The following is a 15,835-nucleotide window of genomic DNA, read 5'->3' on the forward strand; positions in this document are numbered from 1 at the left end:
CTCTATCCACCCCTTATCCCAAAAATCACCTTCACCTCCATTTACCCCTGCCCACTCATAGCCTTAAAATCACCCTTACCTCAATTTCCTGTCACGACTGCTCCCGTAGCCTACAAAATGGTGGCTTGGCAACGCGCATGCGCGAGGAGGTCAGGCAGGCTTAAGAGCCTGACTTCCCCTCAACGCAATGCTTTGCGTTCTAGCCTTGCCGCTACCCGTCACTTCCGTGTACGAGGAGTTCCTGTTTCCCGAGCCCCTGCCGTCCTACCGGATCTGTATAGCCTATTCCTGTTTTCGAGGTGCCGTCGCCGTGTTCGTGTTCAGCATTTCCTTAGTGCTGTCATGCTACGCGGCTCCGGAATTTCCAGTTATCCCCTCCAGCCTTGTGAAGTCTCCCCGGGGCTGGACTCCTCCCATTGGGATCACCGACGACTGGCTGGACTGTTCCTGGTCTGGTTCCGTCCGCCGGCCGGTGGAGAAGTGTGGCTCAGGGGTTAGAGGCAGCAGACCCGGAAGCTGAGATCGGTCCTGGACCAGGGTTCAATTCCCCGCCTCGGCGGGTCTTGGGCTAAAAATTCCACGGACTCGATAATTCTCGCCCCGGTGCCTCCTCGACTCTCGGGTGCACACTCTGCGACTCTGGGCAATAGCTTGCTTAATCTCCACAATGGCCCCTCGCGGCGGGATGCCTGACTTTCACCTTGTGGATACCCTGATATCTCACAGGGGAATACCAGGACGGGTTCCCTAAGCAAGCGCCGGGACACCCACTGCGGGTAGCTGTGCGCTATATAAGCTCAACTACATTTACATTTACATTTACATTTACTTAGACTGGGCGGTTCTGCTGGTCTTTTGGGGGTTTAGTGGGTTTGGAGTTCCGCCCGTCCCCTTGATTTTTCCCCTTTCCGTTGAAGACCTTGAAGTGGAGCCTTTATATCCTGTTCTCTGGTTATCTTCATGCAAGACGCCTCCTATCCAGCCAGAAGCCATCCCCAAAGACTGGTAACAGCGTATTGCGCTGCTTTTCCTATATTTTTGCCACTGTAAAGCCACAATAATTAACACTCCTTTTCCTTTTGTGTGATTTTTAGTTATCTTGGTGAAGAAGCTCTGTTTATGCACAAAGACAGATCCTGGGCAATACCTCTTCATATACTCAATGGTGAGGTAGAGGGTTGGGGGGGGGGGTTAGAATGGTATAATACAGCTTATATGACTAAAGTCTTTCTGTTCTTCATGGTTCTAGGACCCGTTCATCGTTACCTGTGTCCAGGAATTCCAATTAGTCTTCCCTTCGACTTATAGAATCTGCCCACAGAGGAAAGAGTTAGGTAGTTATTTTGCACGCACATTCTTCCTGCACATACATACCTCCCTTCTACTGCCTTTGTAATCTCTTCCTTTCCTTTCAGCTCCTGTCACGTGCCTAACCAGCCAGTGGAGGGGATTGTTGCAAGCACCAGTAGAGGGTATCGCTCAACAAATTCTTCCCCTACCTTTCCTTGTTTTGTTTCCCTTCTTCCCCGCAAGCACACTCGTGATCTAGAGTTTGATAGTCACGGGAGTGTTGGTGGGAAGTTGTGGACCTGTCTTCGGTTTCTGGACGCTCCTGCAGAAACAATGGTGAGATCCTTACATTTCCTTACCCACCCGATAGCTCTAAAAGCATTCTTACTCTCCTTTACCTCTTCCCAACCCATAAACCTAAAATCACTGTTACCCCCTCAACCTCTATCTGCACCCTTACCCCTCTGTTTTTTAAAGTAAAATTTTACTTACCCTGTAAACATCTATTCGTGGAATGTAGTGCTGTAGATTAACATGCTGTGCATACTCCTGCCATCTAGTGTTGGGCTTGGATTTGTGCAACTTGTTTTTGCTCAAAGTAGTCTTATCGAGTCACGAGGTGTGATGACACCATCTATTGAAGGTAATGTGCATGGGCATTAGCTCCACAGTTACATTCCTTTCCTGGCCAGAGCATAGAGATACAGAAAAGATAGCCATGTGAAGTGAAGAATTAAGGTAAGAGTATCTGCAACTGAACTCAGGCGACATGGAGGATGGTGGGCACATGTGAATCTACAGCACTACATGCCACAAACAGATGCTTATAGGGTAAGTACAATTTTCAGTTTGTGGCATGTAGGTGTAGATACACATGCTGTGCATAGACTGTAACTGCAAACACAACAATGATGGACAGAATGTGGATCAATGTGACACATTCACCCCAGTCCAAAGATCTGGGCCCAAATCCATTGTTTTTCCACTCCACACCACCCTGGGTTAGACAATGGCGATATGCAAATCAGCGCTGACCCTGTGCCCCATGGGAACAGTCCAGTCCGAACTACAAAAGCCATGTCCTTCCCAGAACGGAAACAAGCATCCGAGGACCGGCCCGGTTTCGGGGTAACACCTCTCTTCAGCCCGGCTAGCTTGATTCCAGTGGTGTGGAGTGCCTGGGACTCACGTCTGAGCATCCCCAGTACACTTAGAGCGGTAACTGCAAACACAACAATGATGGACAGAATGTGGATCAATGTCACACATTCACCCCAGTCCAAAGATCTGGGCCCAAATCCATCGTTTTTCCACTCCACACCACCCTGGGTTAGACAATGGCGATATGCAAATCAGCGCTGACCCTGTGCCCCATGGGAACAGTCCAGTCCGAACTACAAAAGCCATGTCCTTCCCAGAACGGAAACAAGCATCCGAGGACCGGCCCGGTTTCGAGGTAACACCTCTCTTCAGCCCGGCTAGCTTGATTCCAGTGGTGTGGAGTGCCTGGGACTCACGTCTGAGCATCCCCAGTACACTTAGAGCGGTAACTGCAAACACAACAATGATGGACAGAATGTGGATCAATGTCACACATTCACCCCAGTCCAAAGATCTGGGCCCAAATCCATCGTTTTTCCACTCCACACCACCCTGGGTTAGACAATGGCGATATGCAAATCAGCGCTGACCCTGTGCCCCATGGGAACAGTCCAGTCCGAACTACAAAAGCCATGTCCTTCCCAGAACGGAAACAAGCATCCGAGGACCGGCCCGGTTTCGAGGTAACACCTCTCTTCAGCCCGGCTAGCTTGATTCCAGTGGTGTGGAGTGCCTGGGACTCACGTCTGAGCATCCCCAGTACACTTAGAGCGGTAACTGCAAACACAACAATGATGGACAGAATGTGGATCAATGTCACACATTCACCCCAGTCCAAAGATCTGGGCCCAAATCCATCATTTTTCCACTCCACACCACCCTGGGTTAGACAATGGCGATATGCAAATCAGCGCTGACCCTGTGCCCCATGGGAACAGTCCAGTCCGAACTACAAAAGCCATGTCCTTCCCAGAACGGAAACAAGCATCCGAGGACCGGCCCGGTTTCGAGGCAACACCTCTCTTCAGACAGGCTAGCTTGATTCCAGTGGTGTGGAGTGCCTGGGACTCACGTCTGAGCATCCCCAGTACACTTAGAGCGGTAACTGCAAACACAACAATGATGGACAGAATGTGGATCAATGTCACACATTCACCCCAGTCCAAAGATCTGGGCCCAAATCCATCGTTTTTCCACTCCACACCACCCTGGGTTAGACAATGGCGATATGCAAATCAGCGCTGACCCTGTGCCCCATGGGAACAGTCCAGTCCGAACTACAAAAGCCATGTCCTTCCCAGAACGGAAACAAGCATCCGAGGACCGGCCCGGTTTCGAGGTAACACCTCTCTTCAGCCCGGCTAGCTTGATTCCAGTGGTGTGGAGTGCCTGGGACTCACGTCTGAGCATCCCCAGTACACTTAGAGCGGTAACTGCAAACACAACAATGATGGACAGAATGTGGATCAATGTCACACATTCACCCCAGTCCAAAGATCTGGGCCCAAATCCATCGTTTTTCCACTCCACACCACCCTGGGTTAGACAATGGCGATATGCAAATCAGCGCTGACCCTGTGCCCCATGGGAACAGTCCAGTCCGAACTACAAAAGCCATGTCCTTCCCAGAACGGAAACAAGCATCCGAGGACCGGCCCGGTTTCGAGGTAACACCTCTCTTCAGCCCGGCTAGCTTGATTCCAGTGGTGTGGAGTGCCTGGGACTCACGTCTGAGCATCCCCAGTACACTTAGAGCGGTAACTGCAAACACAACAATGATGGACAGAATGTGGATCAATGTCACACATTCACCCCAGTCCAAAGATCTGGGCCCAAATCCATCGTTTTTCCACTCCACACCACCCTGGGTTAGACAATGGCGATATGCAAATCAGCGCTGACCCTGTGCCCCACGGGAACAGTCCAGTCCGAACTACAAAAGCCATGTCCTTCCCAGAACGTAAACAAGCATCCGAGGACCGGCCCGGTTTCGAGGTAACACCTCTCTTCAGCCCGGCTAGCTTGATGTGGAGTGGAAAAACGATGGATTTGGGCCCAGATCTTTGGACTGGGGTGAATGTGTGACATTTATCCACATTCTGTCCATCATTGTTGTGTTTGCAGTTACCGCTCTAAGTGTACTGGGGATGCTCAGACGTGAGTCCCAGGCACTCCACACCACTGGAATCAAGCTAGCCGGGCTGAAGAGAGGTGTTACGTCGAAACCGGGCCGGTCCTCGGATGCTTGTTTCCGTTCTGGGAAGGACATGGCTTTTGTAGTTCGGACTGGACTGTTCCCATGGGGCACAGGGTCAGCGCTGATTTGCATATCGCCATTGTCTAACCCAGGGTGGTGTGGAGTGGAAAAACGATGGATTTGGGCCCAGATCTTTGGACTGGGGTGAATGTGTGACATTGATCCACATTCTGTCCATCATTGTTGTGTTTGCAGTTACCGCTCTAAGTGTACTGGGGATGCTCAGACGTGAGTCCCAGGCACTCCACACCACTGGAATCAAGCTAGCCGGGCTGAAGAGAGGTGTTACGTCGAAACCGGGCCGGTCCTCGGATGCTTGTTTCCGTTCTGGGAAGGACATGGCTTTTGTAGTTCGGACTGGACTGTTCCCATGGGGCACAGGGTCAGCGCTGATTTGCATATCGCCATTGTCTAACCCAGGGTGGTGTGGAGTGGAAAAACGATGGATTTGGGCCCAGATCTTTGGACTGGGGTGAATGTGTGACATTGATCCACATTCTGTCCATCATTGTTGTGTTTGCAGTGCATAGACTGTAAAGCAGTCCTCCGCAAAAGCATTGGCTTAGCTGAGAATGTTGCAGAAGACTGAAACAGGGTGTGTAAGACAGTCTAGACAACTCTAGCTTGTTATTTAGTGAGGATATCTACACAGTAATTGTTAGGAGTGGACCAAGTGATTGCTTTAAAGATGTCATCTAGTGGTATATTCCCTATGAAATCTATAGAAGCCATTAGGGTATGGGCCTTTTAGCTTTAGCATAACACGTTTCAATACACTTGACAAGCCAACGAGCAAGCACTGATTTGGAAATGTCACACCTCCTGTGTGGGTTGGAGTAGGACACAACGAGTTGTGTCTTATGAAAGGCTTTGTTCTATCCTCATAATACATTAATACCCTTTTGGCATCCAAGGTATGCAAGGTGCATTCCACTACACTCTGAATGTGAAAAGAAAACTAAACTGGCAACTCAATCAATTGAGATGAAAACTGGAAAACACCCTGGGGAAAAATTTGGGGTTGTTTCTAAGGACCACCATATCTGGACAAACCTGAAAGAAAGGCTCTTCTGAGGTGAGAAAGTTTACCTTACTGATTCGCCTAAGGGAAGTAATGGCTACAATGGAAGGCTACCTTCCATGAAAGAAACTGAAGTGGGCACAGTAAAGGGGCCCAGAAGGAGTGCCCATGAGCCTAGTTAGGATAATACTGAGATTCTGCACCGGAGCAGGAGGCATCCGGGGCAGGTTTACCCACATAAACCTTTCCACGAAACCCTTAATGACTGCCACTCTGAAGAGCGAAGTGTGCAGGTAAGCAGCAACAATGGCCAAATGCATGCAAATGGAGGTGTAGGCAGGGCCTGACTGTGGAAAGTGAGGGAGGTAATAGACAGTGTCTTGTACAAACTGTGAGAGGATTGATATGTTTGGGAAGGCAACGGTTTACAAAACATTTCCATTTGGTCGTGTAGCAGGCCCTGGTTGTAGGCCTGCGTGCTTCTCAAAGAATAGACATATATTCCTCTGATAGTTTGAGAGAACCAAACTCTAAGACCTCAAGAGCCAGACTGCAAAATTGAGCTGCTGAGGATTGTGGTGCCACAGATTTTCATGGTTTTGCGTGAGAAGATCCGGCCTGTCGGGAAGCTTCTTGTGAGGATCCAGAGAGAGTTCCCCTTAGAGTGGAGTACCAAGGCTGGCGCGCCCATGTTTGGGCTATTAGGATGAGGGTAAGAGATGTCTGCCTCAGCATGTGATTTACGAACATCAGGAAAGGCGAAAAAGTAGAGGCAAATATATATGACCACTACATCCAAAGTGCATTGCCCATGGACGGCAGGTGTGATAACCAGGTGGCAAAGTTTGGGCATTTCGCATTTTCAGTGGGGGTGTACAGATCTATATGCGGAAACCCCCCCTGCTGGAAATAAATTAGTAGTGTCTGGGGGTGGAGTTCCCACTCTTGGAATTGTTGATGCGGCTTCCTGAGCAGGTCTGCCAAGTCATTGTTCAGTCACGAAATGTACTTTATGACCAACTGTACCTTGTGATGTATCACCTACATTCAGATGCTCTGGGTTAGACTAAACAGCTAGGGCAGGAACATGCCCCCTGCTTTTGTAGGTAAACCATGGCCGTGGTGTTGTCCGTGCAGACTAAAATTACCTTGTTGTGAATGAGTGGAAGGAATGCTCGAAGAGCGAGCTGACTAGCCAGCAATTCAGGTGGGCATGGGCATACAAAGAAAGCAAACCCACAGAATTGGCTATGCGCCACTGCGTGCCAGATTGCGCTGCCCCATGCTTGCCAGCAGCACGTATTTTCTCTCTCTGCCAGTCAAGAGGGACGCATACCCTGTGGCCTGGGAATTAGCTCTCTTCTTGACCGTATGGACCACTAGAGAATTGGAGTGTAACATTCCCTTTGCTATGGGTATTAAGGAGCAGCCTTAAAATGTTTGTTAGCTCAGGCATGACGACTCTGGCTTTCACAGACACTTTAAAGATGTCTGATGCAGGCCTGAGCATGCCAATCAACGTGGCCAAATAATGGAGTGGCCTCTGTGTGGACGAGAGGGTTTCCAGCAGGAAATCATCTTCCTCAGGTGGAACATACAGTTCAACCTTATAGAAAGCAGCCACTCTGTGTAGACCTTCATGGCACGAAGTGGTATTGTCAGGAGGAGAGGATTTGGCGGGGTATAAATCCAGGTCAGAGTCTGCTGGGGGATCAGCTTGATAATCATCCCAAGGCTCAGGATCCTTAGGGACGCAAGGAGGATCATACGCATCATAGATAGGGAGAGGCTGGACTCTCCCCATCCCCTGAATATGGAGATTCCTGCGGTGAAAGTGGGTAAGAGTTCCCGGGCAGTAAGGGGCAATAGGAGCGGATGGAGAAGGCATTGGAGGAGGAGGAGTAGGAGGAGGAGGAGAAGGAGAGCAGTGCTGCCTGGAAGGGTCAGGCAGCACTGCAGAGATGCCTCTACCCTGGCACCAAGGTTCTTTGGGCAGTGACTCCAACAGAGGGTTGAGATTCTCCTCAAAAGTTAGTCTCCGCTAGTGGGGATCCTTGGGTGGTGGAGCAGGCTTAGCCAGGATCCTGCCCGTGCATAGCTGGATGTAGATCCTCTGCTGGCCAGCATCTAGATGTCTTGGAGCCTCTGCAGGTTGAGCTGGTCGCACTCCTCCGAAGATGACCTGGATGGAGCCAGAGGGTCATGTCCAGAATGCCCCAAAGTAGGTTTCGGCTTCGAAGATTCCAGCTCAGAATGTGGCCAAACGGGCGTCTTTGGATCCAGCGCCGAAGTGGCGGTTGACGCCGAGGGGCAAGTCTTCGAGGTGGAATTCGACACCAAATGTTGCGAGTGCTTCAGATCCGGCTCTGTAGTTCGGTGCCAACCACTGTCATTAGCTTTGAGCAGTGTAAAGAAAAGGATATATAAAATGATAATACCTTTGAGTTATTATCATTTTTTGTTTCCTTCCTTTGGGGGGGCGGTAGGGCTGGGCTGCTCTCCTCACGGAGCCGGGCAGGGGCGGAGTGGTTTGCCCACTCAACTGCACAATGAGTGTTTGGTCAGCCGCTCAAACCAGTCATGCACACTTTCCCCATTCCCCATGCAGGCTGCATTACAGCTTAAATGGAGAACAAGCCCAGGGTTCCATTCCCTGGTCGAGCATCCAACCAGGACGCTCAAAACCAATCACAATGCTGCATTGCAGCATTGTGATTAGTCAGGGGAGCCTGGGTGCCTACCAATCAAGGGAACCTTGCTGTTGTTCCTGGCCTCTTGTCCCACACCACAAGGAGAATGCAGGCGCAAGGAGCAGAAACGAGGTGGCGGGAACGGCGGCAAGGTAAGTGTAATCTTTTTTAAAATATTTTGTTTTTCGTTGCGATACCTCGCGCACGTGCCCCGCCCCTCACCCCCCCCCCCCGAGTCATGCCGGCCGCGACTGACCCTCCTTTTGTCTCAAAAAGACTTCTTCGAACAAAACCAAGGTGCAAGCGTCTGTGCCCAACACTAGATGACAGGAGTTTGCAAAGCAAGTGTATCTACAGCTAAACATGCCACCAACATGTTATCAGGAAAAAAAACTTACCTGCAGAGTAAAGCACTGTCATAAGGATTCCAACTCCAAGGAGTGAATGGAGACACTTCATCGCATTCATCTATCCTCTCAGGGAATTATTATGATAGTCTGTCTGATCTCCACATTCAGAGCCATAGGATTCAGAAGGTCAGTTAACTCTGCTGATGTAAAGAGATGTTCAACATTCCTTATTGATTATTTTAAGTGGAAATGTCATCCTAGGGAACAGCAACTCTTTGGCCCAGCCATGCCCTTCCATGCCATGACATGACTTACATTTATAAACATATGAGGGTGCTGACCATTCCCAGGGCAGAGCTCACAATAGGGGTCCTTTGGCTCAAGATTGTCAAATGCCCACTGGACACCCAATATGTCTATTTCTACCCAACCAATGGGCTAAGGTGCCCATTTTCTCTCCCTACATTATGGTATGTGGCACCTGTTCTACAACAATAATCCCTTTATTAGTTTTGTATAATGTGCTCCTTTTTGTTCTGTAGGATTTTAGATCTGTTGTTTTGTCATTTACATATTTCTTCTGCGCATTGCATCATGAATCGTGGGGCAGAGGTTCAGCACTCCTCAGCCATTGGCTAACTTCGCTGTGAGTGATGATGTCCTATTGTGTTCACAAAGAGCTTAATTGCTCACAAAGTAGTTTTCTTCAACACCAGGGGCTCTTATGGCAACGTGTGCTCTCTGAGAATAAAACATATTTTTGCTTTTAGGCAATTTTTTATTTTGGAGAGGGAGTTGCTTCTCCCCCAACAATAAAGTTTTACAAAATGCATGATAAAAAAAACAAGCACTGGCCAAGGTTAAAGGCGCCAAGCGATACCAGATGTATTGGCTTTGCCGATCCTTGTTCTTTTGGATTTGTTTCTCGTCAGAAAGATTCATGGCTGTACCCTTCATAAAGGCGAATGTAATTTCAATTGGTGAATTAAAAAACCTGAAATGGGCATGTTTTTTCATACATTTTCTCTTCCTACTTATGGACGTCATCTTCGCACGCTGGCCCAGATCTGTCAGTCATTCCCATCCGCGCCCGCGAGATTACAAGCTCTGCCGGCTGCAGCTCTGTCTGGGCGCCTTTCCCTGCTCAGCTCATGGTGCATCACTCTTAACTTTCTTCTGCAGCTAAGCAGGAAAGAAGAAAGAAGCCAGCACACATATCTGATACCGCTTTGCATCAATATTACCTTATTAATACAAATGAGAACGGTATTAAGAAATAGATAAAAGCCTTTCAAGTCTTCCGGCTCGTTCAGCTGAGGCACTGTGGTTTTGTGCCTGTTTTGTAGAGCACGAACTGCCTTTTCGAAACGGTGTACTTTGCAAATGCTTTTCATCAGAATTGGCTATTATGAGGTACTAGGCATCAAATCATTTTTTACTGCATGACTGTACAGGCTGCATCATAATCGAGTACTACAGATCCAATAGGTATATTTATTCATCCTAAAATATGCTCTTCCCTGCACATCACTATCATCACTGGCACAAGCCTGCTTACTCACAGCTTCAAGTGACCACAAGTTCTCCTCTTAGAACCTCAAGCATAACACTGCTGAAAAACGTCCATTGCAGTACAGTGCAGTACATTGAATCACAGTTTCAGTAACATCTGGCATTCACACCACGACATTATTTTAAGTTGTAACATGCACGACATCTGGTCTGGGTCTTTTTGATAGACACAACAGTAGGCACTTCTAATAAAACGTCATATACTCAAGGCAGGATGCCCCAACCATGCACTGCAGACCAATCCACATTTAATGACACTGTTAGTGACATTGTCCCCCCCCATAGCATTTATTATTCAGGATCATCCATTTGTGCAATGGTAGTAGATATATCAGTTGTTGCCCATATGTATACACACAGGGAGACCCATATATCTCTCTGTCACAATTTCATTGTTACTAGTTCCACATAGATTTTCAACACAGGAGATCTCATATCCGGGATCAGTGCCTGGGTACCAGACCTTTACCCCAGTGTTCGTCCACTTGTCTTTTAGCCAACAATGATGCCAGGGCCACTAATTTCCTATTTGGGCTTGAAACTAATTTTACTGATCTTAGAAATGCAATCTGAGGCATAAGGTGGTACTTCCAGCCTAACAATTATGTGTCGCAAACAAGCAACAGAAAATTCATGTAGGGAAACCACCTCATTCTATGTCACTACAACACTGTCTCCGGTCCTGCACCATTCACTTACAAATCATTGATTTCAGGTGTCTTAGGGTACTTAGTTCAATTGAGGCAAACCTGGACTACAACACCTAGGGCCTGATTACGAGTTTGGAGGACAGGATACTCCATTACAAACATGAGGGATATCGCGTCCCGGTATTACGAGTTATTGCATAATGGAACTCATAATATGGTGGACGGATATTGTAATACGGCGGACAGGATACCCGTCACTTCTGTGATGGAGGAACAAGTCCGCCAAACTCATATCCAGGCACTTAGAGTGCATTAGGTGATCACATGAAAGTCCAGGAATGGAAATAGTGTACGTAATGTCCTGACCTGGAGGAAATGGTCCCCCGACATTCAAATACTCAACTGCCCAGCTTTAACAAATTCAGAAAATGCAACTGCACTTAAGCGCTTGTCTCTACCAAGGCTGACAAGACCTACAAAGTGCTATAGAACCACACCAGTGGGCTATACACATACCAATACAGTACAAAAGAATACTTACGCAGAGTGGGTCTGAACATCATACCAGCTCTTATTAAAGTTCTGTTTCAACTCATTCATCACGTTAACTCCAAGCTTGTGCTTTATCTCCATCAGGTGTTTCTCCTTGTCTGCTAGTACTTGCCGCAGAGTCGTAATTTCATCTTCAAGCTGAAAAGAAAGTAAGGTTGACTTACTTTAGAATAAACAGACTGGTAACAGAGTGAAGTTCAATACCAGATTTACACAGCATATATTGTATTACTATTGGATCTTCTATTTTTAACAGCGATGGCGAATGCCAAGTTACAGAAATTGCTTGCACAAGTTCTTTCTGTAACTCTCCCTATGCACTTTCGAACGGGAAATGTTATCAATGAAATTTGTGGATAATATAACTGAATTTGTAAAAGAAATTCACTGACAGAATAAAATCATGCATTAATTATGCGATCTTAATATTCAAATATACACATTTGAAAAGAAAGAAAATGTAAAACAATTGTTCTGCAAAGTACAAATTAGATGAACAGCACAGTTATATTACAGAAAGAAAAAAACTTGAACGTAAACAAAACGGTTTCACACAAATTGTGTAAATACAGACGTTTTTCTCAGATGTAAAGAAGGTGAATGGAATTTGGCATCATGTGATACATTCTTGCTCAAGGGAAGCTATTTGTCTGTCTTTTTTTAGCATAATGACTCTTTGATTCCATGTAATTAATACAGAAGAAAGGTGGCAAGTGTTTTGTGTCATTGCTCTATCTCTTTGAAGTTGATGTTGGAGGTAACTAACATATCCAATCGATTTTGAATCACATGCAGTTATGTAGCAATTGGTAGAGGACAAGGCCCAAGCGGTTGAATTCGAATTGGGCGGAATGGTTCACATGTATGAGAAAGAAAACAATTGAGTTTTGGTTGTTCACTTTAAAGACCAGTCTTGAGTAAACATGACCTCAGAATGTTATTGTCACCAAATGTACGAGGTATAACAGGAGATCACCTGCATGCCTCTTTCCGACATTAAGCCCTGTGCAGCTGATGTGCATGTGGAAAGTGCGCCTGATGTGCATGTGGAAAAGCTTGGAAGATGGCATCTAACCATTAGGCACTCCGTGAGTCAAGGGTAAAGCAGGGGAACTAGTGAATAATGTTATCACCTATAGGAACCTCAGTGAAAGCAAGGAGGCAAGCTGAGACAGTGAAACTGGAATTTTAAATTGGCACCTGTATAAACTGGTCCAAAAAGAGAAAGGCAAACCTTTCCAAAATTTCCTCCCTCCCATTTTTGATCGTCAAAATGCTCAACAGTTTCTCATAGGTGACCATAGGCAATGCCTTTGAGAGACCACAATATATAAATCCTAAAAGCCACACTCACCCTGTTGGCTGCTTATAATAATTATAGTTTGTATTCATATTATTATTGTTTGTTCACCTCAGTGGCGGCTCCTCCGCTAAGGGGGAGGAGCGTCGCTCCACAGGAAAAATAAAATAATAACAACATGTTAACATCATTTTATTTTTAAGAAGGCTCTGAATGTATGGGGCGGGGCTGACCACAGAGCAGGTGGAGGAGTAGTGAGCACTTTCTAAATGCGCGTGGAGGTTTGACCGGCCGTCTTGGGCCGGCCAAACAGTCATGCACCCTTAGCATGTTTTCCACAGGGCTGTAATGCACAGCCCCAGTGGAGAATATGCAAAGGCTCCCACTGCCTGTCTAAGCACTGAACCATGGTGCTCAAACCATAGCAATGTCGTAAATGGCTAGGGGACTCTGCTTCCTAAGTTGACCAAAGAGGATGGAGGAGACGCAGTGGCCGGCAAGTAAGTGGAATTTTCTTTTTTCCTAATCCCCCGTCTCCCCCTCATACACCCTACCTCACCACTACTGCCCCTTAGCAGCCGCTACTGGTTCAGCTGTTTCTTATTTTGCTTTTCTAATTTTTCATGTTGAATGGTTCAAAATGTGTATTTACAATATTTTGGAATTCCAGCAGAGCTGCTGGCACATCTGTGGCATCGTTCTAGTTGTTGGCCAGTAGTGCCGGATCCGGAAGCTCAGACACCGGAACCGGAAGGCGGCCATTTTGTGTGGTGCTGACCGGCAAAGCGAGTGCACGCTTATCCCGGCGCTCCGGGAATAAAAGGTTTAAACTCACAGCCTGACTCAGAGCTTCATTGGGGGGCGAAACGGGACATTTTACAATGGCGACGAGACGGGATTTAACCCAGAAATAAATACGCGGGTCCAGCAACGAAAAAAAAAAAAGAGGAAAACGGAATATCTCCACAATAATTGCAGGAGAGGTCTCCGAACCCACGGAGCACCCCAGCACAGAGCCTCAGGAGTCGTCCCGGAGCGCGGCAGAGGCGACGGTCAGTGCAGTAGCCGACGAGCAGTCAGCATAAAGCCACCCCACCACGCAGGACACACGCACCCCTGCCAGTCTTCAAGAACGAAGACTCCGCCCATCCAAGAGGTGGCTAGTGGGAACAAGCGCGTGAAAGGGGCCAACAACATGCAGCGTTGAGACCACGTGATTATTCACCACGAACGCAGACAAGGAAGGTAGCGACACCCAGAGAGTAACCACCCCGCACCCAGGCACGCTGGCGGATCAGCAGGTGAGGGGTGAAGTGGCCGGCAGAACAGACAGTGGTAGACCACGCACAAACAAAACCTTAGAAGGAGCGACTGGTGTGGCAGACAGCAGGGAGAACAACGAAGAAGGCAGCGAGACCAGACAGGCTCCAGGCAGCCCGCCCAACCACGCGGTTCCCGCCCAGGCAATCCGAGGGGCGACGGCAGGATGGCGACACCATCCACTTCCCTCACCCACATGGTACCTTTCCTTCCAAAGAGGGGGGAACCCACGATGCCGTGGGAAGACTGGAAGAGATACTTCCTTAATTACTTGGAAGCCTTGGAGGACGAAGGTGAAGCCGCCTACACGAGCCCAAGGAGGAGGAAGATACTGTTGCACAATTTGGGCCCGGAGGGATTAAGAGTATACGACACCATCGTCAAAGGCACCAGGGACGCGACCGACACAGACGTGTTCCGGCATGCCATAGAAGACCTGGACGCACACTACAGGCCGGTGGTATGTGTGGCCATTGACAGACACAACTTCTTCCACAGAAAACAAGAGAGTGGTGAGACGGTGAATGAATATGTGGCAGCTCTGCAGAAGTTAGCCCTCACGTGTAAATTTGGAGCCCTACACGACGAATTAGTATGTGATCAAATCATAATGCACACGACAAGCACGCACGTGCAGGAAAAACTGTGGGTGAATGGAGACGCTCCCTTGAAGGAGGTGTGGGCCATGGTAAAGAAGGCAGAGATGTCCAAACGATGTGCACAGGCAGCCAGGAAGGACGGTGGAGGCACACAAACAGTCTGCAGAGTCATGGTACACAACAAGGGAGACAAACCCAGGCAACGAGAACCAACAAGGGATCCAGACGCCAGGAGAAACCAACAAACGGGAGGAGAAAACCCGAAGACAAGTAGAGGCGGAAGACCAAGCTGCTACAGATGCGGAAGCATGTCTCATCTGGGCAACGACAAGGTGTGCCCAGCGTTCAGGGCGAAGTGTACGTTCTGCGGCATATTTGGGCATTATGAGAAAGTGTGTCATAGGAAATCCAAAAGACCCACCGTCAAGTACATAGACCAAGGAAACCAGGAACAGGAAGAAACGCAAGAGGAGGAAGGAGACCAGGAAGAACTCCTCTACATCGATGTCCAAGTCCTAGAAATGGGAGGCAAAGAGTCGGATAAGCCAAGGCTCAACATGCACATGGGAGGAGTACCGATTGAAATGATTGCAGACTCAGGAGCCCCCATCACAATCGTCCAGAAACAAGTGTGGGAAGAGAAGTTCATGACTAAAATAAAGGCAGAACTGCACCCCATGGACGTGAGGCCTGTCACCTACACTGGACAGAGAATACCCATGCTAGGGTATTGCCCGTTACTATTCGAATTCAAAGGGAGACAAGCCAACTGCAAACTATACGTAGCAGAAAAAGGACCATCGGTACTCAGCTGGAAAGATCAAGGTGCCCTGGGCATCCTGTTAAATCCCAGAGGCATAGAAAAGGTGTTGCTCATGAACATGGAGAGAGGACAAGAAGAGGAGGCGTGGCACAGAGAATATCCAAAGGTGTTCAGTGGGCGGATTGGTGAGCTGGTCAAGTTTAAGCACATGATACGGTTGAAAGAAGGAGCGAAACCCGTCATCCACAAGGTCAGGAACATTCCATTCCGATGCAGAGAGGCAGTGCAAGACGAACTGGACAGGTTGGAGTGGTTGTCGCCCCTAGTGGTAGCCCAGAAGCCCAATGGGAAGGTGAGGCTATGTGTAGAC

At 48.1% G+C, this 15,835-nt stretch overlaps 1 protein-coding gene across 1 annotated transcript in view; it reads right to left on the minus strand.

The window, feature by feature from the left end:
* The window catches only part of TPD52L1 (TPD52 like 1), a 957,427-nt gene that overhangs the window by 539,602 nt on the left and 401,990 nt on the right, over window positions 1-15,835 (minus strand). Inside the window, exon 3 of the mRNA XM_078648935.1 lies at window positions 11,473-11,621. Within this exon, the coding sequence (XP_078505061.1) occupies window positions 11,473-11,621 (149 nt within the window). The remainder of the gene's footprint in view (window positions 1-11,472; window positions 11,622-15,835) is intronic.

Source organism: Lissotriton helveticus, chromosome 6, assembly GCF_964261635.1.
Source record: "Lissotriton helveticus chromosome 6, aLisHel1.1, whole genome shotgun sequence".
Lineage (NCBI taxonomy): Eukaryota > Metazoa > Chordata > Amphibia > Caudata > Salamandridae > Lissotriton > Lissotriton helveticus.